At 48.0% G+C, this 27,916-nt stretch overlaps 1 protein-coding gene across 1 annotated transcript; it reads left to right on the forward strand.

The window, feature by feature from the left end:
• Positions 1-5,264: 5,264 nt before the first annotated feature.
• Positions 5,265-27,916, forward strand: LOC311141581 (methylcytosine dioxygenase TET3-like). Its single transcript, XM_084176950.1, has 10 exons — positions 5,265-5,502; positions 8,932-11,956; positions 14,000-14,090; positions 18,329-18,422; positions 19,038-19,246; positions 19,585-19,735; positions 19,980-20,069; positions 20,679-20,816; positions 21,128-21,488; positions 21,975-27,916. Exons 2-10 carry the CDS (start codon positions 8,980-8,982, stop codon positions 23,720-23,722), a joined length of 5,859 nt encoding a protein of 1,952 aa, XP_084033076.1. The 5' UTR covers positions 5,265-5,502; positions 8,932-8,979; the 3' UTR covers positions 23,723-27,916.

The following is a 27,916-nucleotide window of genomic DNA, read 5'->3' on the forward strand; positions in this document are numbered from 1 at the left end:
GTCATCACATAACGGAAACCCTGCTAAAAAGGACCCCTTTTTTCTAAGCGTGTAGAGAGAGAGATAAAATAAAACAAAGGAAGGAAAAACTGAGAGAACAAGTGAGCAGAAAGATGAGGATAGATTCTCAGATATTCTTATTCTATGCTACACTTTCAGTTCCACTCAGCACCTACTCATCCACCCTCACCAATGCACCCAGTGACCCTCGTTTACATTTTAGTCATTTAGCAGACGCTCTTATCATACTCTTATCATACTGGTCCCCTGTGGGAATCAAACCCACAAGCCTGGCATTGCAGGTGCCATGCTCCACCAACTGCGCCACATTGGACCACCTTCAGTCATTGTATGCGTGTGAGTGAGAGCACAATCCAGTGTGTTACACACGCCAGCCAGCCAGCCAGCCTGTCCTCTGCAGTGTTCACTCTTCTGTGTACAGATGGAGGCACAATCCTCTTAGTGTGCCTTTGCGTGTGCTCCCCGGTTTGCGTGTGCTCCCCGGTTTGCCTGTGTGTGTCTCTCTGCCGTGTGTGTCTCTCTGCCTGTGTGTGTCTCTCTACCCGTGTGTGTCTCTCTGCCGTGTGTGTCTCTCTGCCTGTGTGTGTCTCTCTGCCGTGTGTGTCTCTCTGCCTGTGTGTGTCTCTCTGCCTGTGTGTGTCTCTCTGCCGTGTGTGTCTCTCTGCCGTGTGTGTCTCTCTGCCTGTGTGTGTCTCTCTGCCTGTGTGTGTCTCTCTGCCGTGTGTGTCTCTCTGCCGTGCGTGTCTCTCTGCCTGTGTGTGTCTCTCTGCCTGTGTGTGTCTCTCTGCCTGTGTGTGTCTCTCTACCTGTGTGTGTCTCTCTGCCGTGTGTGTCTCTCTACCAGTGTGTGTCTCTCTGCCTGTGTGTGTCTCTCTGCCTGTGTGTGTCTCTGCCAATGCGTGCATGCGTGTCTCTCTCTCTCTCTCTTTCGCTCTCTCATGTGTCACATGAAGTGTGTGTCAGAACAGATGACCTTGATGGCATGAGAGTGGAGGGGAGGGAGTAGGGTGTGTAATGTGGTAATGTGGGTCGGGGGGATGGGGTCAGGGACTGACAGGAAGACTTTAGGGTGGGGGATGGGCCCTGCTCTGTCAGGAACGCAGAGCAATGATCTAATTTGGGTGGCTGGACCGTCTAATCTATTGATGGTATATGGCCTAGGCTATGTTACTCCTTAGAAGATTTGCACTGTATACTCCCTAGACCTCTCTGTTGTTTTAGAAGATGTGACTTAAGACATAGTGGTTGTTCTGACACAAGCCTCCCTACACATGAGGGGAGAGGGTTGAGTGTGGTTGCATTAGCCACTAGGCTTACATGCTGTCTTATACTTGCTATTTCCTCAACACTGAGAGCTGGTTTCCTCTGTACCCTGTAGAAATAAATGATACATTCTGTTTGTCATATTTTATCTTTTTCCTCTTTGAGGTTCATCCGCCACCTGTGCCTTCTTGATACAGTAAATGCATACATGTGTTGATTTGTGTGTGTGTGAGTGAGGGGGTGTGTGTGTGATTGTTTGAAGGAAAAGATTAGTCATTACGTCTTAGTCATGGTGCTAAGAGATGAACACAACACACGGTCCCAGCTGCACTCCTATATTCTGTCATCACTCCTACAAGGCCAATACAATGCTTTGTGTGTGTGTGTGGAAGAAAGAGAGATGGAGAGAGAGAGAGAAAGAGAGATGGAGGAGTTGAGATGTGGAATCACATCTACTGATGATTATCTGACTAGTTCTCAGATTATTTCATTTCTGAGATACCACATACCACGCACATCATGCTCAAATAGAGTACTCATACCATAAGTGTTGAATTGCCCTTCTGTTTTTTTAAATCATCACAGGAGTTCAAAGTACACATGACAGTTGTGTCTGCAGGTGGTTGAGACATAGGGAAAGTTATCTCTGGTGTATTGTTGAGGAGATCACAGAACAATCGTTTCTGTCGGTTTGGGAGTAAAATAGACTCATTTTGTTTTGATGAGTCTAATATGTGTATAGATTTATATCATCGTGGGTAGATTTAAGATCAAATAATTATTCACATTTGCATTTAACTTTGACAAGAGTGGATGTTAGTTTATCCACTCCTACACATAAAGGGCTTTTTTTCGGACACAGATTAAGCCTAGTCCTGGACTGGAAACAAACTCAATGGGCGATTTTACATTGAAAATGCTTTTAGTGTCCACGACTAGGCTTAATCTGTGTCCGAAAAAAAGCCCTTTATGTGTCCACACATGGACATGGCTCTGACGTACTGAGGTGAGGACTACAAGGGCCTATAGGACTCATCAGGGAGGTGGTGGTCTTGACACACTAGATAAGTGAGTCTGTTGACTGAGGTGTGATGGCTGCTGGTCTGCTCTTCCCAGGTGGTTTATCACAGAAGAACAGTAGAACTAACCTAAAACTACCCCAGTGTTACCATAACATAGCTCTTTTTCTGGGAAGATATTATTTGTATGAAAATTATTTTTGCTTGAATAAATGTGAGAGAAAATGTATTTAAAAAAACAGTATAGTTCTGACAAGAGTATTGGAGTGTAGTCTGCTACTAACAGAATGCATCTATATTTTGGCCAGTGGCTCATAATAATGGCTGGAACGGAGTAAATTGAATGGCATCAAACACATGGAAACCATGTGTTCGATGTATTTGATACCGTTCCACTTATTCTGCTCCAGCCATTACCATGAGTTAATGGCTAATCAAATTAATATTATGAATTCATATTCATGTTGTATTCAGGTGTCAAATCATGTTGCATTTATGGTTCTAAAAACTGGCGAGTGGTACGCGGTGGTACACAGTTTGCTTCTTTCTTTGTTGTACATACACTCTCTTGTTGGCGTTGAGCAGATGAATGTGTTACGCTGAACGGAGAGGGTTAAGTTTACTCTAAGCGCAAGAAATGCTGTGTCACTGCACTGGGGGAGAGAGCGAGCGCTAGTCAGGAGGGTGAATGAATGAGAGTGTGTGTGTCGGGGTAAGGGGGGGGGTCTACACACTGTGTCATATGAGACATCAGCCCAGCCTGTGCGAGGTGGGCAGCCGTGCGGGCGGGGTGGGAGCAAGGTTGTGAGATTCTGATGATGTAACGGCTATGTCATAACTACATGCTTTCACTAGCTCTCTCTAGCTCACCCCGCTCTCTCTCTCTCTCTCTCTCTCTCTCTCTCTCTCTCATTGGTGCTTCCTGGAGATGTGACACAACCCACTTCCCTTTACTACTAGGCACCGGCTTGGGTTGTGCCGTGTTTGTCTTTGGGTTGCGTGTGCCCATGGTGTGTGTGTATGCCAGGCAGTGGTGGTGGAGGACTGTGTGAGTAACAGGGCCAGTGGAGTGACACTGACTGCCATGAACCTGGAGCGAAGGAAAGGAAGGGACAGAAACCAAACAAGAGAGAGAGAAAGTGGGAGCGAAAAAAGAGAGTGAAAGAGAGATAGAGGGAGAGGTTACTCAAATGAATCCAGCCAATGCGCAGCGCAGAGTGCACATGCTCATTCATAATAAGAGAACGATACTGGGCAGGAGCTGACAAGGATCTCATCTGCATGAAGGAGAGAAGAGATGTCGGCCATGTTTTTTTCCCTCTTCTTGCATAAATCTGATTCCAAACTTCCAGCAGCGCTGTCGATAGAGAGAGGGGACAGAGAGAAGAGAAGGAGCAGAGAAGGGCGGTCAGAGGGGTAGCATGTGGAGCGAGCTAGCGATGATGGTGCTAAAGCTGAGCAATGGTGAGGGGATAACGTTGGGAGAACATTGGCGGGACAGAGTGACCAACCAGCCAGATGGGAGGAGAGGGAAAGCAGGCACGTCATGGAGAAGGAGAGACAGCGGAATCATTTCTGTCCTCTTAGACGTTGGTGCAAATGATGTTGCTGTTTGTCGATGTCTCTAGTAGCACCCTGTCGCTGCGGACGATCTCTGTCAAGCAACAAGCCTCTCGACCGCTGCTCCTTCTCCATCTCGGTCCCCTCTTTCTACTCTTATCTATGGTCTCCTCTCTCGCTAGAGCCGAAGTCACATGAATAAGACAACTTACTAGGTTGTTATGTGTGTGTGAATGTTGCATTTCTGTAGTTCAACATCTCTCCTTACTCTCCCCTCTATGTTCCTCTCGTCTCTACTGTCCCTCTGGCTTCCTTTATCCCTGTGGTCTGTATGTTACCAAACTGTCATCGACCGCTGCTTGTCCAGTTCCCCAGACTCTGGTCCTCTAGTCTTAATTCCTCTCTCTCAATCACATTCAATCCATTCTCTTCCTCTTTCGCAAGATTATAGGCTTTACAAACGATTGAGTGTAAAACGTCACCTTTAAAGTTATCTCAAGCCATCGCTATCCTCTGGTATGTGGGAGACTCACTATGCTTCGTCTCGCCTTTACAAGTCCTAGGCTGCTCCTCTTCCCCCAGTATTACCTCGCAATGAGCGACACATCAGCGGCCGGTGAAGGTAACAGACCTGTAGAGAAAGAAAGACATAGTTATTATTAACATTTTTGCGGTAGAAGACAGAGAAACGAACAGAGAGATCGTCATCTGCTTTGTAACGACCAATGGATTACGACAGAAACGGACATAAAGATGGACGTACAGCTTGTCTCGCAGGAGAAAGTCTGAATCGGTCGAATTCAAACCACATATATGGACATTTTAATGTTGTTGTTTTTTTCATTTTCCTGTTGATGTTCCAGCGAGTGCTGCTGAGATTGGCGTTCGCCTGCGTCTAGTGGTTTCCATCGCTTCCGTGCTCAAAAACCGCTCCACTCTTAGATAACCAAATTACTAGACATGACTAGATAGACTAAAACATATAACATAATGTTATACAAGACACACTGTTATGTATTTAAAGTGTTAGTATTCAATAAGGAATTGTGCTGGTAGAGAGAGAGAGAAAGAGAGAGAGCTTTGCCTAGTAACAGCTCTGCTGCACTGTGCTGCTGTTTCTAGGGCTGCCGCTAGCGTCCATCCCCGAGCTCTCTCTTTCTCTCTCTGCTCACTGCACACTCCTCCATTCCCTCGTACGTGCCCACTGTGCCTCAGATAATGGCCTCTCGCTCTGCACACACAGAAGAGAGAGGGGGAGGAGAGGGAGGGAGAGCGAGAGAGGGGAAGGTGGGGGCTGCAAGTAGAACCAGACTGTGAGCGTAAGAGAAAGAAAAGGGATATTGAAAAGGGAAGGGAGGAGCAGAGAGAGATAATGAGAGAGGAAAAAGGAGAGAACAGAAAGTGACGGCCGTAAGAAGAGACAGAGAGCGAGCGTGCGTTAGTTTGGGGGAGGTGTGTGTGTGCGTGTGTGTGTACGTGCGTGTCGGTGCTTGTATGCCTGTGTGCCGCACTGACAAAAAAAAAAAGGCTCCACCAGATTGCTAGTGGCTCCCCTCCTAGCACCACTATTGCATGCTCCCCTCTACCTCCTCTCCCTGCTGTGTCTCTCCACTACCACTGTCAGGACGTCTAGACCCATGTAAGTACTGTAGCTGTGTGGGGCTCTCCGCTCTTTTCTGGGTTTTATTGTCATGGTTCCTCCTTCACGTTTTCTCGATGACAGACAAGGCAGGAAAGGAAAGCCAGGGGAGGAGGGAGAGAAGGAGGGAGAGAGGGGGGTGTCGTGTGTCTGTGTGGATTTATGTCTACTCCCAGGCTTTATGCCCCCTTCCCCCTTTGTCTCCCCTCCCTCCTTCCTTTTTTACTTTGTGCTGTCAACCTTGAAGGCATCTGTTCTGGTCTGGTGGAGGTGGGGACGTGAGGTGGGAACGTGAGGTGGGGACGAACGTGTAGTGGTACAGTTGTAGGATAGACAGGCTTGATTGTTCAGCCAGCAACGTGCTGCCTGTGTGTTGTTTAAAGGGACTAGTCTCAGAGTTTATGGTGTCTAACAGGTTAGGCAGTCTCTTCTGGTTGGGCGTGTTGATGTTTTGGATTGGAAGCCTTGTGCGGATCGTGCCGTTTGTGTGTGTGTATCCTGGCAGGAAAGAGTAGGATCTCGCATGCTGTTAATAGTTGTCGGAGCACGTGGTCTGCTCTGTCAGAAGCACCGTGGTAGGTGCCCGCAGGTGTAAGCGTGCTGCGGTGTGTATAACACAGTGTGTATGAAGAGAGAGAAGGTATTTGTGACAGTCTCATTTGGCTAAATATATCTGTGAAGTCCCAGTTGACCGGGTATGAGAACTGTCATTATGATCGTGTTATTGCTTGTACAGCGGATCCCTGTGTTGTTAAAGTGTTTCGGTTTAAGCAGGGCGTGTGAACCGGTGATTCAATTGTTATTGTATGTGTTAGAGAGAGATAGAGGAAGTGTGTCAGTGTATCAACTGTGAGGAAAAGAGATGAACAACAATGTGACTGACTATGGGTTGTTGGGTTGTGCAGTTTTGTGACCACGCTGGTTCAATATATTGCAATTCTCCAAACTGTTGTTACTCACTCTGTCTCAAACCCCCCATCCCCTAAACTCAGTCTGATGATCAGTCTGTGATGGGGCAACGTGGGGCCTCTCATGTATCACCGGCCGGCTGTTCCCCCCCTCCATCCCCCCAGGGACCCCCACCAGACTCCCGGCACAGAAGGTGAATTCAAAGGGCCTGAGCAAGCGGCCCGTCCAGTAATTAGACACTTCAAAAGGCTAATTTCAATATATTTAAACTATGGGGAAGCAGGGTGTCTGGTCCACTTCAGCTGTCAACCAACTGTAGGAACTACAAACGAGAGCTGTGTTCTCACTGTGAATATAGATGTGATAAAGTCTGCATTTTACTTAGACCTGTTGGATCATAACTCAAACAACAAACCAGCCTAGTTCCTCTTTTAGGTATGGCCAGTCTTTTGTCATGGTGTAGCCTACCTTTATGTACACCTATATGTGTGTGTACAGTAAACTGTGTTTGTGTGCATGCGTGTGTAGTATACAGTATGTATGTGTGTACAGCATACTGAATGGATATTATTATGAGTGTGTAATCCTCATAGAGCTCAATCTGTCTGAGCTCACAAGACTTCAAGCTTTATCAATGTCTGTCTGTCTGGTGCATAGAGCAGGGCTTGCCTTTCACCTGCTATAGCCTCAATGTCACTGCACTCCCTGTTCTGGTAGGTCCATAGTGCCATGTTGAAGACTTCCTTATTTAGTTTAGGCTATTGTAGAATAGGACTTGAAGATGTTCAGAGGCAAAGTCAAAATATAAAATGTGGATATTCAGTGTGTCATAGATTCGTGTCTCGGTGTAGAAGTGGTAAAGATATATTATTAAGTCATTCCACAGACTCTGTGTTTGTACTGTCTGTTATGCCTCCTCACACACAGTAAATCATAATGAATGGTCTTCAGACGTGTTCTACCTGTTTCCTACACACCACTGACAGACAGTGTCATATTACTCTAAAGAGGAAGTGACATAAGACTACATAGAATAGATCAACTTCCCTGTTTGTATGTCAGATGCTTGTCAGTTTGTAAACAGTTTGTAGACACACAGAAAAGATGGACACAGTTTTACTCATAGGAAACAACTAATCTTAGTATGGGCCCCATTTTGACAAAGCAAAACAGCAGACCCAGTACTTCCAATACTTGTATGATGTCCATTTAAGGGGTGTCACTGCTTATGCAGGTTTGAAATAAAACACTGCAGATACATGATTCAAGCACAGATCGATTGCATTTCAAACTTGTTTTGAAGTCAGTGTCACGTTGAGAAGGCAGTTTGAAGCAATATAGTGTGTTTTGACAACAGCACTGCTTTGATGTCATCACAGCTAATGTATTGGATGAGCAGCTTCAACCATCAGATGAGATCATCATGCTCTATCTCTAATGGACTCTAATAGAAGTGAGAGTCATACAAGGCTCTACTATTATTTTACTACGCACACTTGTGAAATGGCATCAAGAATGTCACCGTAGACTATCAATACACATGATTTGGTATTACCACACTACTCTTTGCTACATCTTTCCTCTCAAGATCCTTGACACATTCTTATCGCATTTGTTGACCCATCATGTATTTATTGAGTGTGTCTAGTCTTACCGCATGGTGCTATGACAGGTGTTGAATGCAGCAGTCCTGTAGAGATGGATAGATACTCCCCTGTCATAAAGGCCTGAGGGAGGGAGAGGTTTAGGACAACAGGATCAGGAACCAGGAACCCTGCTTGGCTAATAGACAGTCATTGACAACATAGAGAGCTAATAGACTTTTATAGACTGGTAATATGTTGACATTTAAATACGGAAGTTGAGTTGCAAGTTTATTACGAGTAACTATAGAAGTGAATGGTAGAGATGCACTTTGCAATGGATGCTGTCCGTAGTTCACAGTATTCTCCTTCGCCTTTCACTTGTTCTTCCTTGTGTAGAACAGATATGTAGAGATAATTGCCATGAATTGTGTACATTTGATTACTTTTTAAATGATCATTTGTGTGATCCTTTGTGTCTTTGGGGGGATGGTAAACCTTTACATGGGCTGACTGCTGTGTGTAGTAAGTAGCGTGAATTCAACACTCTGATCATTGTGGAAACACTCTGTTGAAGCAGTTAAACAGTTAAATCAATTCCCCAATTGACCTGACTGTGTGTGTGTGTGTGTGTGTGTGTGTGTGTGTGTGTGTGAGAGCGAGAACCCAAACCAAGACCCCTGAAATGAGGAATGGATTCTAGCCAGTGCCCAGTCATAATTATTATGATCTGTTGATTTGTCTCTTCTCTGTGAATGCTTTGTTTGAGTATGATACTATATTAAAATGATCAACTGAATAAAAACGTGTTGTTAACATGTTAAAACAATATATTTGTGTATATTGATTGCTATTGTTTATTCCGACTTGATGCACAGTTCCTATTTGGTTTTTCTGCTCTCTAACCTCTTTAATCTGTCCTCCCTCTCTCTCTCAGACTGCTTCGGACACTGGTTCAGTGGATGGCCCCAGAAGAGGAGACCAGATGGAAACTGGGTCACATGACCGCCGCGAGGAAGGCGGTTCGTTGAGCCTGGAACCGACCAATGGGGTGAGCCGGCAACCCAGTGACACCCATGAGGAGGGTGGAGCCGGCCTGGAGCCCCAGAGGGAGCCCCATCGGTCAGGGAGTGTTCCCCCAGGACAGGGTTGGGTACCTGGGCAGGGCAAAGCCCCCCACCCCCAGAAGCAGCTGCCCTGCAGTGGCTGGAGCAGTAGTGGTAGGACTCCTGGGAAGCACGTCCACGAGGCAGACATGGAGGACGCACACAACCTGGTAGCCTTCTCAGCCAGCGTGAGTGTGGGCTCTCTGGCCCCCAACCCCGAGCCCCAGTCCTACACCGCCCAGCTGTATGAGAAGTTTAACCAGGAGATGGGCACTGCTGAGGGGGCCGCGGCTCAAGCCAGGCTCCAAGCCCCAGAGGGAGGGAACCAGGCTAGCTCCCCAGAGGACTTGAACACCCTGCAGACTGCCCTGCAGACTGCCCTGAGCCAGGCGAGGCACGGCCACAAGCCCCCCAACTGTGACTGTGATGGGCCAGACTGCCCAGACTACCTGGAGTGGCTGGAAAAGAGGATCAAACAGGCGGGGGCAGGGGAGGAGCAGGACAACAACACACCCTGTTCCAAGATGACCGCCGACACGGTGCCTCATCAACAGCCCCCACACTCACAACAGCTCCCTCACCCCCACCCCCATCCTCACCCCCATGTCAATGGAGGTAACCCTCCCTCCTGTCCACCCCTTCACCCACAACAACAGGGCCAACACCCAGGCTTTGTCCCCTGCTCCCCTCAGGTCCTCTCCATCGCCAAGGAGAAGAACGTAAGTCTGCAGACGGCCATAGCCATCGAGGCCCTGACCCAGCTGTCTGCCACCGCCCCCCAGACCATGGTCCCTCCTGCCCAGGCCTCTTCCACAAGCCACCACCCCCAACAACCTCCTCTACACCTCCAGCACGGCAACCGCTTGCTCCCCTCCTCCCCCGGCCCCCTCTCTTCTTCGTCCTCCTCACGGTCACAATCCGTCCCTCCTGGACTGTACCCCCAGCAGAGCCCCGTGTCGTGGGAGCAGCAGCACAGACCCCAGTCCCAGGGTCATCCGGCCCACGCCTCCCCTCTCCCATCCTCCACTTCGCCTTTCCCCGGGCAGACCCAGGCAGGCAGCCCCCACCCTCACCCTCAGCAGTGGCAAAAGCAGCAGGCCCCTGGGGGAACCCAAGAGCAGAGGAACCAGTGGATGATGATGAACTCAGATTCCCAGCAGTCTCACTTCGCCCCTCCATCCGGTGGCCACAGCGTTGGTGACCCCATGTCTGAGCTCAAACAGCTACTTGGGGACTCCAGCGGAAAGTACATAAATAGCCCCTTCAAACTGCCTATCCTACACCACCACATCAAGCAGGAACCAGGGATGCCTCAGGTCAAGCAGGAGGTAGACTCCGGGGAGTACCAGAGCTCTGCCTGTGCCTACATGGGCGGCCGCTACGGCTTGATGAACGGCCAGCAGCAGCCTGGGTACCCTGGTCCACCTCTCTCCGCTGGCAGCACAGCCATCCACTACTCCACCCAGACAGCCCTGCAGCAACACCTTCACCACAAGAGGAACCTCTTCTCTAACCCTCCCGGCCCCCCAGGCCTCTGCCCTCCGTGGCCCACCCAGGCCTGCCAGAACCTCCGCAAGTGGTGGCCCCAACAGATGGGCCCCGAGGGCCACCTCATCCCCGTGGCCATCAAGCAGGAGCCCAAGGAGCCCAAGAGGAGGAAGAGCATGGCGGGGACATCTCCGCTCCTCAAGCAGCAACCGGGGATGCTGCTCCAGCCAGGCCCCAAACCCAAGACGATAGTCATCAAGAAAACCAAGCAGAAGGCCTCCCTGCCAACCTTCCTGCCTCACAGCCAGATCTCCATACAGAAACCGTCTCCACTCACCATGATCGGAGCCCTGCCTCTGGCCAGCACCCATCCAGGTTCTCTCCCTTTTTCTACCTTCCCCGTCCTCAGTAACCCCACTCAGGCTGCCGCTGGCCTCCCTGCCCCGGCCCAAACTCAGGTATCCATTTTAAACTCTTCTATTGTACCCTCTGTCACTGCTCCTGCCTTCTCTGTAAACACTCCAGCCGTCTCAACCCCTCAGCCTCTCCTTGCAGCCCCGGACGCCCCGGCTAGCTCAGGGGAGGTCAGAGCCACACAGACCTCCACCACCTCTCAGTCCATACCAGGCCTCAGCTCCCTAGACCCCAAGTTTGAGGAGCTGATCCTCCAGTTCGAGGCAGAGTTCGGGGACAGCTCATCCTCGGCCCCAGAGCCCTGCCCTCCTCAGATCCAGCCCCAGGACCAGGCCCCCTCAGCCTCAGCCTCAGCCTCAGCCCAGCCCGTGGTGATAGAGTCTCACCCCAACATTAACTCAGGACAAGCCAGGCCCGCATCACCATCACCATCCAGCACCACCACCACCACCCAGCCCTGCAGCCCTACTCCCTTAGCTTCTACCACAGCCCCACCAGCAGACCAGGTCATGGAGGTGGACAAGGAGAAGGTGTCAGGGGGTGTGAGTGAAGCATCCTCCACCTCCACCACACAGCCCTCCACTGAGAGCCCCATGGAGGAGCAGCGCGAGGGGGCCCAGCTGCCTCTCTCCCTGCGCCAAGAGGTCCATCTGGAGCAGCAGCAGCACAGCGTCCTTGAAGACCCCTTCACCATGCCTCTCTCCCCCTCCGCGTCCCCGCTGCCCAAACGCATGAAGATCGAGACGAATGGGAAGGTAGCTGTCCTCTCCACTACTGGATTATTCTCTGAGGGGGGCGAGGATGACACCCCCACTAAGGACGGCTTCCCCCTCAACCCCTCCCTAAAAGGCTTCCTGGAGTCGCCGCTACGCTACCTGGACACGCCCACTAAAAGCCTGCTAGACACACCTGCCAAGGACCTCCAGGCTGAGTTCCCCAACTGCGACTGTGTCGGTGAGTAGTGCGTCTGAGTGTGTGTCTGTGTTTGTGCTGAACTGACAGTTTTAATGTAGCTACATTTCGACCACTGCTGGGCCCCAGAGTTACACGTGCTTTACATTCCCAGTGAGTGGGCTGTACACAAATGTTTTGGTGTATATAATAAAAAGAGAAAACGATCTAGTATCTAGTATAGAAACACACAAACTCCTATAGAAGACATGTATGCTATCTTATTGAAATCATCTTACTCCATACATTTAGTATTACTAGAAGACATTAAATATACTGTACAGCAGTGACTGTTGCTAAACAGCAGGTAGCAGCAGGTATATTTAAGCAATAAGGCCAGAGGGGGTGTGGTAATTGGCCAATATACAACAGCTAAGGGCTGTTCTTAGGCACGACGCAACGCCAATCAGCATTCAGCACTCCAACCACCCAGTTTATAAAGAGGTGTACATCAAGTTGCCCAATCACTTCTGCTCCAGCTCCTCCCTATGGACATCTCATGAGTGTGTCTGAGAATGTGTGTGTTGCCAGCCGGTGTGTGTGTTGCCGGATTGTGTGTTGCCGGGAGTGTGTGTTGCCGGCGTGTGTGTCCCGAGCCTCTACTCTCCAGTCAGCTACAGTGCAAGGTGCGGAGGGAGACAGTGGTCTGACCATACAACACCAGAAAGAGTCCATTGTGTGGGTCTGGCTGACAGACAGCATAGAGTAGGCCACTCTGTCTAGGCTACATTTCTGACAGAGTAGGACACAGTCTCTCGGGCTGCTTCCCAAATGTGCACTACTATTTGTGCATCCTATTTGGTGCACTGCTTTTGACCAGGGATCATAGGGAGGGAGAGAGAGAGAGAGAGAGAGTAAGAGTGAGTGAGAGAGAGAGAGAGTGAGAGTGAGAGTGAGAGAGAGAGTGAGAGTGAGAGTGAGAGAGAGAGAGAGAGAGAGAGAGAGAGAGAGAGAGAGAGAGAGAGAGAGAGAGAGAGAGAGAGAGAGAGAGAGAGAGAGAGAGAGAGAGAGAGAGAGAGAGAGAGAGCAGCTGCATGGAACACTTGCTATGCTGTATGCTGTAAGGCTGTTACTAAGAGAAAAGGCAGCCAGACAACGGGTCTCCATAGTGAAGCCTATTTACACTCCCCTGTCAACACCACACCGAAACACCCCATGTGTAACCTGACTCCCTCACACACGTACACACACACACATTGACTCATTCACTCCTCTCGTTCAATGAATCTCTCTCTTTCTCTCACTCTCAGAGAAGCAAGCATAGTTTTACACATCCCTCTACTCTGCTGATTCCAAACATGGAACCACTACTCCCCCTCACACAACTATTTTCTCACACACTATTTAGGCCAGTAGTCCTATGTAGTATTTCCTGCTTCTCTCTGACCACGCCTTGCCTTGGTTCCTCCCTGCACTGTCAGAGGAATGTGACCTCAGATACACTCTCTCATACTCTAGCTTCCCTTCTTACACGCACACACACACACACACACAACAACACACACACACACACACACACACACACACACACACACACACACACACACACACACACACACACACACACACAACACAAACACAAACACAACACACACACACACACACACACACACACAAACACACACACACACACACACACACACACACACTGACTCATTCACTCCTTCAAACAGCCTTGGTTCTACTGTAGTGTCCCCACCCAGACTCTCCCTGCATTCAGAAGCTCACTACTATTCATAACATAGTCAGTCACAGGCTACAGGAAGTGTGTGTGGCTTTACATCTGTCTTCAGTCAACCTATCTATGGTTCCTCTTTGTTTCCATGGCTTGTTAGATCTGAATAATTGGGCACTACTACTTCTGATACCTGCAATGTCACAGAACTGTCCTGCACTAATCCAAATCATACAAATATTATTGTGTGGTAAAAGTAAAAATGGTGGTTGAATTAGGACTGCATTGTGAACTCTGTCTGTAACTCTCTCTCTCTCTCTCTCTCTCTCTCTCTCTCTCTCTCTCTCTCTCTCTCTCTCTCCTCCTTACAGAGCAAATCCTGGAGAAGGATGAGGGTCCGTACTATAATCACCTGGGCTCTGGGCCCACTGTGGCCTCCATACGAGAGCTGATGGAGACCAGGTGAGACTTCTGGAGCATATCTGATACCTGTTAGAGAAGAGACTGACATAGACTGAAATAACTCAAAAACCATAGTAGTATGATGCATACTAGTATTTCCCTCTAGATAAGGCAGGGAAAAGGAGCATGGACTGAAATTGCCTGAAATAGCCATAACCTGAGTGTCAATAGATGGGTGGAGGAAACACTACAAAATACTTTTGTAGCTAGTGTGCTTGTCCAGGGATTTTAGCCCCCTAGATTATAGCCACACAACTCGCAATGGCAGTCTCCTGATTCACCTAGAGCAGACCTATCTGTCCTCTTCTTCACACTCTCTCTCTCTCTCATTCTCCATCTCTCATCTTTCTCTCCCTGTCCCTCCCCTTCTCCATCTCTCCTCTTTCTCTCCCTGTCCCTCCCCTTCTCCATCTCTCCTCTTTCTCGCCTGTCCCTTTCTCCTTCTCCCTCTCCCCTCTCTCCCACTTTCTCCCCTTCTCCCTCTCTCTCCATTCCCTCTCTCCTTTCCTCTGCCTCTCTCTCCATTCCCTCTCTCCTCTCCTCTGCCTGTGAGCAGGAGGTTATGTGGAGCTGCTGGCTCTCGCGCGCTGAGTCTTGGCATCAAACCCTCTCACAGCTGTGAGCTAGCATCACTCTCTCTCTCTTCCTCCCTCTCTCCATGCCTCCCTCAATTTTGCTCTCTCTCCCCCAATGCTACTGTCCTCCTACTCTCCCTCCTCTCCATCCCCCTCTTAACACTCCTGTGATCCTGTCCCCAGGGAATGCCTGACCCAGAATCCAATAGGAACAGGAAATAACCGCATCAGCAGATCAGACTGAACAGAGAAGAGGGCTAGGCATAGAGAGAGGATAGGAAAGGAGAGAGGGAGGGAGAGATGAGAGAAAGAGACAGAGAAAGGAGAGGAAGGGACAGAGAGAGAGAGAGAATCAAACAGAGTACATTTGTATTAGGGAATGGATATCCTAATACTTACGCAAATCTCAACTGACAAAACAGGAATAGTTCAATGGCAGCTGGAATGTTTTGGGTAGCGATAATGACGATCAGAGTTTTCACTGACTAAACATGGGGGGCTGCTTAGGTTGGGTCCCACACAATGTTGTATAGGGGACCGGGGTCGAGAGTGACTGGCCATTATATTGAAAGAGGACTATTTCTATAGACCAGTGACTCATCACTCTCCTGAGAGAGAGCAGGAATGATGGGGGGATAGGTGAGGAGAGGAGGGAGAGCCTTCTTTGTTCGAGAGATGACGTAAGATCTAAAGCCCTCCATAGACTCCTCCTGACCCCTGACCCACCTCTGACCCCATTGGCCCACCCCTGTGGAGGCCGAGCCCACTCCCTTTGACCGGCTGGTGATTGGTGAATGAGTTCCCATTCAGGACAGAGCCACATGTGTTCCTCCATGGTAGACCCGCTCAGGGGTGACGTTATCAACATGACAGGTATGATACACAGGGAAGAAAGAACATCTGAGTAATGCTGGTAGCTAACCCAACCACATCTCTCTACACATTGTGCAGAGAGAGACACACGCGCCAGAACGTAACCAGGCACATACACATACACCAAGAAAACACACACTCATGCAGTTACACTTTATTTGGATAGTCCCCTATAGATCTACAGATGGTCATGCTATCAACAAACTATCAACTGCAACTGTTGATATGCAACTGCTTGCAAGGGTTACGGTTAGGTTTAGGTTTAGAGTTAGGGTTAGGTTTGGAGTAAGTGTTAGGGTTAGGTTTAGGTTTAGGGTTGTAATAAGGGTTAGGGCTACGTTTAGGGTTGAGTAAAGGGCCATCCACACCATAACGATAACTATGAATTATAAAACGTTGACGAGCATCCTCACCAGCGGACAGTCTATCGTTCTGCAGTAAACCTGTCAATCAACTGATCAAAGCATCTTAATGCAGGCTGTAGGCCAGGGATCATCAACTTGATTCAGCCACGGAATGATTTTTTCTTCAGCAAATGGTCAGGGGGCCAGAACATAATTACAAATAATTTGTAGATTGCAAATTGACCGCAAGAAGCCCAAACAGGTATAATGTTTGACTAAAGCATAAACATTTCAAACCTTGCTTACATTTGTAGACGATCACTATTATGTGTGGGAATACTTGGGAACAGATTTCTTAAAGTAAAATCAATTGGAGCTGAATTCCTGGTCTTTTTACAGTCTTTTATGTCCAGCAATCAAATACAATCAAAAATATATTTCTTAATTTTTTTGCTAAAGAAACATTGGGGGCAAATTAAAACCACCTGCGGACCATATTCGGCCCGTGGGCCGCCGGTTGGGGAACCTTGCTGTAGGCCTATTGATAAGGTGGTAACACAGACCATTCAGCGCTTCAGGGCGCGTTCATTGTCATAGTGACAACTGCAAATAATACTTAAATGAACAAGAAAAATAATATAGAAACTCGTATTTAAATGTAGCAACAACAAACGCTGTTTAGCCTGCACATCTTTTACATGACATTGCTTGCCTCGTTGCTCAAGTGGTTTGCAAGTGATTTCCATTTTTTTAATGGTTGTTAATTCGTTTGGATCTTTTTTTTCCACTGTGCTCATCTTTCTGTATGTCCTGTGCAACCATTTGCAATGCATCAGTGCAACCATGTTATCAAAACAGGCCAACGTGATCACACCAACGCACTCTCTCTCTTCTAAACTTTCCCAGTCAGTTCATTTGGCCTAGGCCTATTTTACATTTGAGCAATTAGCAAGAGCAAGCCTGCTTCTCTCCACGAAAAGGCTATTAGGCCTAGTATAAAACATTATCAAAATAAATCTCCTATAGCTTTTGTAGCCTATAGCTTTTCCTGCGATTTCACGAGAAGAGGAATAGTGGAGAGGATTGCGTCCGTAGCCATATAGCCTATTGCGCACGGGAACAGCTGGAAGAGAAAGGCTATAGTTCTGTAGCCGAAGTAAGAAGCTAAATATTAGGCCATTCATTAGCTAAATAGTAGGGCTATACATATTTACCTGTCTAAGTGCAATAATAATAAAGTTGACAGTTTATGAAATGGCAGATCTGTGCATTCCTCCAGGCTGCGCTCTGCATTCCCCTGGCACGCAAAGCTCCACTATTGATTACGCATACATTTTTAGACAATAACATTATTCTACCTAGGGTTCAACAACACAGTGCAATGAGGAATTTATTATTGTATCAAGTGAGTACACAATTATTCTCTAGGACTGTAAACTGCAGTGATGTATACGCTAATTTGAATAACTGCTCAAACGTCCTGTTTTCAATTATTCATGCCGAAATAACTGCAACAGCCTAGGCCTGATTATGCAACCATTTGGATCAGTAGGCTAATAGGACTTTTCTTGACAGTTTACATGTTCCAGAAAGGCACATTAGCAGGCTAGTGACAGTGTGTATTTTGTCAGGTTGTATCGGTGTTAACAGATACCATCAGAAAATATGGCCTTCTCATACTGATATGCGCTGTTTGTCGTGGATCATCAATCTCCCAAGTCTTCCTATAATTAATGTGGCTACCAATATGCTCACACATGCCCAGTTTTTCAGGCAACTTTACTGTGCACTCTGCCTTCCCTCCTGTCCAAGCAGCCCCGCACACCTAAAACCAAGAAGGAACGCTTCAACGTTTTTGATTGGTTGTCAATGTTTTATCACCTGAGGGACAGGGAAAAAATCACTCTGAAAGTGACCCAAACGATAGCTCTCGTTTTCGCTCTCTGTTTGTTGTTATCGTTGTAGTATGAATGCTCCTGTTCACTTGAATTAGAACCATTTTTCAAATGTGTATCATTATAATTATCATCCTTGGTGTGGACGGCCCTTAAGGGTTGGGTTTCATTCTCCATCAGACACACTGACTAACAATGTTCTGGTCAGATTATGTTGAGCTTTGGCTGCTACTGTCATGCCTCTGTGAATATCAACAGCGTCCTGTGAACACTCCTCTTGGCCAGCCAGCTTGTGGTTTCTGTGTTTGACAAGACACGTCCAACTCTCATGGAGTCCAAACATTTGGTCATGCAGAAGCACATAGGCTACTTGCTTAGTAAGCAATAAGGCCAGAGGGGGTGTGGTATATAGTGAATATACCACAGCTAAGGAGTGTTTATAGGCATGATGTGAACGTTCTATAATGAACAGTATACAATACAGTTAAACTGTTGTGTTCAGTAAGACATACAGTATACACTCACACTGTGCTGTCTTTCTCTCTGTGCAGGTATGGAGAGAAGGGAGATGCTATCCGTATTGAGAAGGTGATCTACACTGGCCGGGAAGGCAAGAGCTCTCAGGGATGTCCCATCGCCAAGTGGGTGAGTACCAGAACCCATACATAACACACTGAACTTACCTCTCACAGAACAAACAAAGCCTAACCATACACAACGCCTGGTCCCAGATCTGTTTGTGGTCTTGCCAACCCCATTGTGGTCATTATCAAGCCAAACATGACAATGAGTGACAGGGGGTTAGCATAGTAGCACAAACAGACTGGCCCTCGGGCTGACACAACATACTAGTCTAGGCAACCACAAACAATTTCTTATCAACACAATGTTTCATCAGACATTGTAAAACCAACAGACACACGTGTATTTTTTTTCTCTTCTATATACTAAGAGCCATTAGTGAAAATGAGTGGGTGTAGAGCAGAGTAGATGGTAGCAGACAGACACCACAGCCTCACCCCAGACAGTAAAGCAGTAGGGGGTCCAGCAGGGGGTCTCCCTGATCCCTCTCCCTCCCAGTTGGAGGTCTCCACCACTGTCACTCTCTTTGACACCCTGCTAATGGTTTAATGGCTTCTAAACATACACTATTGAGAGAGTAGTGGAGAAGACAGGTGTCAATCTCACCCCCTCTCTCTCTCTCTCCCTTTCTCTCTCTCGCCATCTCCACCCTTTCTGTCTTTCCCTCTCTCCTATCAGGTGATTCGTCGGGGGAGTGAGATAGAGAAGTTGCTGTGTCTGGTGCGTCCCCGGCCGGGTCACCACTGTCCCAACGCCATCATCATCATCCTCATCATGGCGTGGGAGGGCGTGCCCCGGGCGCTAGGCGACAAGCTCTACAAGGAGCTCGCCGCCACCCTCACCAAGTTCGGCAACCCCACTAGCCGCCGCTGTGGACTCAACGATGAGTGAGTGACAGGAGACATTCACAGAACCACGAATAAGTCAGCTGAATATGCTTATATTCTTCTTAAATTAGCAGTAAACTCAGCAGTGCAAAGATGTTTAGATGGCACACTGAGGGAGGCTTTCAGCCAAAACGTCTGTGCATGATAATCTCTGTTGTAGGAGTAGAAAATAAATGAGTAAGTTAGTCTACTTATGGACTGCAGAGTACTTCATTATTGTTTTCAATAGATATTCAATGCACTGAGGCATTCTGATAAAGATGACCTTGTGAGTGTCTGATGGTTGTGAGTGATGCTGACTGTGTTGGTGCTCTTTGTCTCCCCCTGCCTGCCTGCAGTCGTACGTGTGCGTGCCAAGGCAAGGACCCTGACAGCTGTGGAGCTTCCTTCTCCTTCGGCTGTTCCTGGAGCATGTACTTCAACGGCTGCAAGTACGCCCGCAGCAAAATACCACGCAAGTTCAGACTGGCAGGAGACCACCCCCAAGAGGTAAGGGACTATGTATAGTACCATATCTGTACTATTGAGACTTGCCTTGAAAAAGGCAGTGCAGCCTCCATAGACAATAAATGCTTCCCTTCCTTGCTTTTATAGCCAAGTACTACAGCCTCAAGATGGAACACACAACTTTCATACCACCTGTGCACAATTATTATTATTGACTACACCACACTAAGCTAACACTGTTATTGAGCTACCAGGGTATACTGATCTGTCTTTGTGTGTATGTTAGGAGGATCAACTCAGGGATAACTTCCAGGATCTGGCCACTGAGGTGGCTCCCCTGTACAAGCAGCTGGCCCCACAGGCCTACAGTAACCAGGTAACACCTGCCTTCACACCCACCATCACCTACCTGCACTTACACTCTTAGAAAAAAAGGTGCTATCTAGAACCTAAAAGGGTTTGTCGAAGAACCCTTGTTTGGTTCCAGATAGAACCCGTTTGGGTTCCAGGTAGAACCCGTTTGGGTTCCATGTAGGACCCTTTCCACAGAGGGTTCAACATGGAACCCAAAAGGGTTCAACGTGGAACCAAAAAGGTTTAACCCTGGAACCAAAAAGGGTTCTCCTACAGGGACAGCCGAAGAACCCTTTTGGTACCCTTTTTTCTAAGAGTATACACCTACGTGCAACTGAGAAGTAACAGCACCAGAACTCTCTAAATAGTAGACGGTCCCTCTGAAAGTAAACAACCCAAGCTGAAGGATGCTATGAGTGTAAGATATGTTGTATAGAGTAACAGGTTGCTCTTGGACATGCCATCCTCTTCCCTGTGTTCCTCAGTGATTTTACACTCTGCTGAAGAAGTACTTTGTAGACTTCCCTCCAAAAGTACACAATAGAAACTCACGGGATGCTATGAGTGTTAGATATGGTCTGTAGAGTAATCCCATGCTAACCCAACTTGTGACCCCTCTCCTGTCACTCAGTGTCAGAATGAGACGAAAGCTCCAGACTGCAGGTTGGGTCTGAAGGAAGGCCGGCCGTTCTCCGGTGTCACCGCCTGCATGGACTTCTGTGCCCACGCTCACAAGGACCAGCACAACCTCTACAACGGCTGCACTGTGGTACGACACACAGCCCTACCTCTATCTCTCTCGCTTTCTCTCTTTCTGCCACTCTCTTCGTCACTCTCTTGTCAATCTTCTTTATCGCTCTTTCCTTCTCTTTGTGTGGACATTATTATTTCTTATTGTTGCATTGTCGAAAAGGATCCTGCAAGTAAGCATTTTGTTGGACAGTGTATCCCATACATACGACTAATAAAACTGGAAAGGTGTGCAGGACAACTGTACGACAGTTACCCTGTCTCTCTCTCTACATGGTGAATGGGCACACAGTAGGAGTCCCACACTAACACACCTCTGTCCACCCCCAGGTGTGCACGCTGACTAAAGAGGACAATCGTACGGTGGGGGAGATCCCAGAGGACGAGCAGCTCCACGTACTTCCCCTCTACAAGGCCGCCCTCACAGACGAGTTCGGCAGCGAGGAGGGCCAGCGCCAAAAGATGCGCACAGGCGCCATTCAGGTGCTCAACAACTTCCGCCGCGAGGTCCGCAAGCTGCCCGAGCGCGCCAAATCCTGCCGCCAGCGCCGCCTGGACGCTAAGAACCGAGCCTCTGAGAAGAAGAAGGGCAAGCAGCAGCCGCCAACGTCCACGGAGACGCTGGAGAAATCCGTGATCAAGATGGAGGTCCGGCACGCTGGCTCCCCTGTCAGACAGCATGGCAATAAAGGTGAGATGACCTCTACTAGAAACATGTCGCTTCATGAGTGTTGTGAGGTTTATGATAATAATAAACCCATAACTCTGGTGTAAGCAAAACTCCAACCTGCTTTACAGTATGATGATAATAGTATGGTCATAGAGTAGATCAGAAATCATCAACTAGATTCAGCCGCGGGCCGATTCTTTCTTGAACGGATGGTCAGGGGGATGGAACATAATTACAAATAATTTGTAGACTGCAAATTGACCGCAAGAAGCCCAAACAGATATAATAAATCGCCCATGGTCTACCAGTTGGGGAGCCCTAGAGTAGATGCTTTAATCCAAACGGACCTACAGTACAGTTAACACCTATAGCTAGTCAGCTTACAGTATGCAGCCCATGCAGGAATCAAACCCATCAATCCCAAAACTCCAACCAAGTGAACCATTAAAACCACGTGATCTTACACATCTTATCACCCCTCTCTCCTCTATCTACTCTCCTCCACAGCGATCCCTAAGCAGGAGGTGAAGCCCACCATAAAGAAGGAGCCAGTGGACCAGCGCTTCCAGCCCTTCAACGGTCAGCTGGAGGGCTACCCTGCCCAGGCTGCCGACCCCTACCACGTCTACCCCTCCCACACTGGCTACTACGCACGGGGAGGCCTCCCTTCCAATGGCCAGCCCCCTGCACTTCCACCTCCACCAGGCCCTGTCAACGGCTACCGCCCTAATCTACCGACAGCACTGCCCTATGGCTACTACAACTACCCCCCCAACCCTAGCACACTTTTCCCCCATGAGCTCACTTACGAGGGCCGCAAAGGCTCCTGGCACCACACGGGGCCCAAGTTTTCCCCCAGTCCTTTGGACAAGAAGCCAGACGTTCAGAGCCTCCAGGCCAGGCTGGCTCACACCTACTCGGGCCCAGGCCACCTCGAGCTGCAGCAGCAGCATGGAGACCCAGCCAACCAACACCAACGCAGCGCTTACCCACACCCTCACCAACCTGACTACAACCAATCACGTCCCTCCTCAGTCTCCTCAGAGCCCTCCCACAGAGGGACCCCCGTCATCAAGCAGGAGCCCATGGATATGCCAGTTTATGAGGGGGGCAATGCCCAGAGCTGTCCCGGCACCACCCCACAGCCTGGCGCTGCTGGAGGGCCCTGGCCTGGGCACAAGCCAAACGGCAGTATGGTGCCCAGCAGCTGGGAAGGCAACCTCCAATCCCCAGGCCCCCCGGAGGCTCCCTTCACTTCAGACAAGCAGCAGTTCCACCAGCAGGGACCTCACCAGACTTTCCAGTCCCCATACCTCCAAGAGCAGTATCAGCATCCCCCACAACAGCCCTCCCCATACTCCCAGCAGTGGAACTCTTACCCTGGCCCGAACACCCCCATGGCCTCCCCTGCTCCCTCCCCGTCCCCCTCCATAAAGGTACCCCCATCACCCTCTCCCTCCCCACACCCCGGCACCCCCCGCCACTGGGACAGCCCTGTTCCCAGCCCTCAGCCTTGGCCCATAGGCATGGTTCCTGCTGGTTACAGCCCCAGTCCCACCGGAGGCTTCCCCGACAAGATGTGGTCCAAGGCGGGCGAGAGTTGGGGCTCGACCCCCTTAGGGCTCCAGGAGAAGGCCTGGAAGTCTTCCGGAGGCTCTATGGCAAGTACACCGTCCCCGGCCCCAGAGGGACGCTTGTTCCCCGATGCCCTACAGCAGTCGGCTGGACAGTCCCAGGCTGAGACCCCTCGCAACCTCGAAGAGGAAGAGAGGTGGTCGGACAGCGAGCATAACTTCCTGGACCCCAGCATCGGAGGGGTGGCGGTGGCGCCCGCCCACGGGTCCATCCTGATTGAGTGCGCCCGGCGCGAGCTGCACGCCACCACACCGCTCAAGAGGCCCGACCGCTCTCACCCCACCCGCATCTCCCTGGTGTTCTACCAGCACAAGAACATGAACCAGCCCTGCCACGGCCAGTTGCTCTGGGAGGCCAAGATGAAGATGCTGGCGGAGCGGGCTAGAGAGAGGCAGCAGGAGGCAGCTCTACTGGGGCTGCCCTACGACGACATCAAACCTGGAAAGAAACGCAAGTTGGGGGCCACGGCAGCAGGGGCCAGCCCGGGGCCTGGCCAGACCACGGACAAGAGAGAGGGGCCGGTGACACGGCTGGCCCCCACCCAACACACCACCTCCACGGTCACTGTGTCCCCCTACGCCTTTACCACCCTCACCGGGCCCTACAGCCACTTTGTGTGAGGATGGATGGACAGATGGACACAGACTGGTGGAGGGAGAGAGGGCTGAGCAGGCCAGGGATGAGTGTCTCAGCCCCTCCTTTAGTCCTGTGTCTTTCTCCATCCTTCTCTTCCTGCTCTGTTTCCTCCCTCTGGCCCTCTGGCCTGGAAGGAGGGGGACTACTGGTTTGATTCCTCTTTTTGTTTTGTTTGTTTTTTACCTCATGTCAGGCAGCAGTTTGGGATTCTGGACCATACAGACACACTGCCTGTGGTGCTCTTCCTCTCTCCTCCGCGGGGGGACTCCATCGCTTCTCCTTCTTCATAGAATTTTAATGATCCTCCTAATTATTACTATTATTATCAATATTATTACGATTGCTATTGTTACTGTCAATGTTGTTATTACAGGTATTGTTATTATTATGATTATGAAGATGCTGATTTGATTAGTTTTTTGTTGATATGGTTGTTTTGTCATTAATGTTGTTATTAATGATGTGATCGGTTTTGTTTTTGTCTTTTACCGAGGGGTTCTGTCTCTCAGTCGATCTTTATTTTTTCCCATATTTCTGGAAATCTGCTCATTTCTTTGTTGTTTTTCTTTGGCCGTTGACATTTTTGTAACTGTACTTGGAGAATGGCCTTTCTCAGCATGGCAAGGGTCCTCAAGACAGTCTTTCCAACATAGAAATCTAAACGTTTTAATCATTAATCATTACCAAAAGAGTGTCTCTGAACAATCCGGTTTTTAGTAACGTCCCCAAAGTCATGCCTTTTTAAAATCCTGTCCTGTCTGCCTTGCTGTGAAGAGAAGGGTTCTTCTCTCTCCATTTTTACTCTCACCCTACCGATCCGTCTCACTCTATTGGTGCTTCATGTTGATCTTCATCCCTTCCACAGGGATGATGTCAGTCTCTCCATTTCTCTCCTCTTCATGGCACTAGATGCTGAATATAAGGAAGGGTGCTTTTATAGCATAGACGTAGAGTGAGTAGAACAACAGGCACTAGAAGTCCTCATCATCCTTCAGGTGTTGGTTGAGAGATCTATCCCTCCAGTTCTATGGCTCCCCTGTAAGCCCCTGTAAAATGGTGCACTGATACACACAGACACATGCACACACACAAAGCTCTTGTCATCCAGCCAGCACAGAGCAATGCCTTACTGCTTTAAACCACCGAAGCATGGCCGCCAAAGTCTGGTCCTTCCAATGACCACAGGCAGCACGGGCCACGCAAGGCCTTTACACTGAAACCGGAGACATTGATGGGAATAGTGTGTGGACAGAAATGCACTCCTAAACACACACTGGTGCTTTCTCTACACATGTTGACACACAAAGGGCTCAGTCAGTGAGTCCTGCTTCTGCATGGTGCGGTTAGTTGTTTTGAAGCAGAGCTAGGTTTGTCTCTATGCACACATTGTCACAACAGAGCCAGTAAAACCTTATTCATCAATCATGGCTGCCTCTGCATTGGCCCTTAGTCATCAAGTGTTGCAGTCAGTGGGTTGAACCCTAGCTGTCTCAATCTAAAGTGCACCATACTGGACTGGGCTACAAGGTTGTGAATATTTTTTCCACATCTTGCACTAAGATCCTCCTCAGCCTGTTAGAGAGGCCTCTCACTCAGTGCAGCGCTGCATGTTGTATCCAGCTCTTAGATTTGTGTGTGTGTGTGTGTGCGTGCGTGCGTGTGAGAACCAGAGCCTGCTTGGTGCTCACTTCTGAGATGAAAAACCCTGGTGCTTATGAAGTTGTCGATATAGAGCTCTCTATACCTCAACATTGCAGAGACACTGGTTATGGTTGCAAAACGCTACGAACACACACACAGGCACCACTGAGGACAGAGGAACATGATAAACATTAGTCCACAGCTTCCCTGTGTGCTCCCTTATCTACACACTCATTTTAATCCACTTTTGTATTCTTATTTATTACATGATAATGATTATGATTGTTTTTTTTATTTTTTTTATTTTTTAGCTAATACAAATTGTACATACAGAAGAAAATATTTTATAAAAGCACTTTTAATCTTGATTTTAATGAGAAAGAAAAATAACAGATTATTGACAACTTGAAGCTTCGTTTTTTAGGTTTGTGTTTTTTTGTGTGTTTTTTGGGGAGAGATAAAAAATGTAAATATTTAAAATATTTAGGTAAGATTATTTAACTGGTGAGGGATAATGACTAAATCATGAATGATTCCAGGCTTTTAAGTCCAGTCAGTTTGTCAGACAGCCTTTAGCAGCAGAAAGCAACACAGTGATATCCAATGTGTTGTTGTGTCTGTAGATGTATACTCAATACTGCTGTCTGGATTTCAAGTACTGTACTACACGATACCTCTGACAGTAACCAACCAGTCCCCCTTTGTGAGAAGAGATTGACCTAATCAGTAATCAGGCCGCTTATAAACCTGAGTATGATATCTAGGTATCCACTCTGAGAACCAATGAGAAACAAAGGGCTCTGTATTCAATCCGTATCGTGGAAATTCAGTGGTAAAAGCCTATTGAAATTTAAATGTAATGTCCCCGTGTTGGAGGAGACGGCATTCACGCTAAACGCTTCATATGTCGGCTCAATCGGAAATTACCTTTACATTTCTATTACGAAATCTGTAACACTTCAACGATATGGATTGAATAGAGCCCAACGTATTTTAGTTTTTTTAACACGAGAATCAAACAGGTGCAGAATCAAAGTCATCAGAAATGTGTGAGAGAACTCTAGTGACAGAGGTGAGGTGTAGCCCCAGCAATCTATCTTGTCCATTGTGTTAGACTATTAGGTGAGAGGTTGCCACCACCGTAACTCATTTTTAATGTGGTTGTTGGTTATTATTATCAATGATAGTGATTATAACAGTAGTAAAGGATGTAACCGTAATGAAAAACCATGACAACTTAACACTTGTAGTACCAGACTGAAGGTACAGTGCATTACTGGAAGACACCAGATAATACCTGGTAGTTTAGTTTGTAATATTGTATTTTGTTAATTGTCATAGATTGTCACAGACATGACCAACAGGACTTTGACTAACTTAGGGACTGGGGGAAAATACGCCTGTTCCTTTGTCTCACAACTACTCATGATCCTGTTTCAATTGCATTCTATTCTCACCGTTAGAACAAACTCCCCCTTTAATAACAACAATGCATGATTCACACACAGTTATAATGATTCACTCATATTTATGATCTATGTAATAATGGGTGCTGATCATATATTCTTCAGATGAATTTTGTAGATTTCTATGATGGAAATAACAGAAAAATGCTCAAAAGGAGGCTGGTGCTATGGAGCCCCCCCCCCCGGGGGGAATAGTGTGTGTGGGGGGGTTATATCATTGATATTTTTTAGAGCTCTTAGAATGATAAGAGAAACTATTTCTTTAAATATGTCAGTTTCAATGGATGGGGAACTGCTCCGGTGCTGATCTCATGGGAATTTCCCATTCATGTTCAAGGCAGTGAAAAAAAAAATATTACAACTCTTGAATTGAAGCACTCACACAGTTCATACATACACTTTTATTAATCCTCGTCCCCATAAGGTACTTTTAACTGGTATGGGGATTGAATTATCATATTATATTGAAGTGAACAGACTGTTATCTTAATTGAAAACTTGTTGCAGTGTATGTGCCGGACGCTATTCTATTAAACATGACTGTTTTGGGTATGCTGTACATTTTAATGGTGAGGGGAGAATGTTAAAATATTGGAACAATTGTGTACTCCCACCCTATTTTTCTCCCTCACGCACTTCTTTTCGTACATACTTATACACTCAATAACTGCTTACACATCTCACATATTTTCTGACATACTTTCTATCTCTCTCTCCTTTTCTCCTCCCCCCCCCCCCCCCCCCTCTCTCCCTCCCCCCTGTCTGTCCCCCTTTCTCTTTCTCACAAACACACACACAAATATTATCACGATTTATACCCCGCTCTCAGTTCTCAAGCTGGGCTCAAGCTTAAATCCTGCCCCAAATAAACAGAAAACAAACAAAACATCACAACTGGCAGCTACATTCCTTTTTGAGTTCAAAGATTGTTCTTGGTTCTATTTTTTCATGTCAAGTATGCAGTATGTAAAAAAGTTGTTTTGTTTTTGTTCAGTCTCTCTTTGTAGCTGTATGGTGTATTATGTGAATACATAGTGTATGTGGTACAACCCACAATATTGTTTTATGTTG

The sequence above is a fragment of the Coregonus lavaretus genome (assembly GCF_964263955.1).
Source record: "Coregonus lavaretus genome assembly, chromosome: 14".
Taxonomy (NCBI): Eukaryota; Metazoa; Chordata; class Actinopteri; order Salmoniformes; family Salmonidae; genus Coregonus; species Coregonus lavaretus.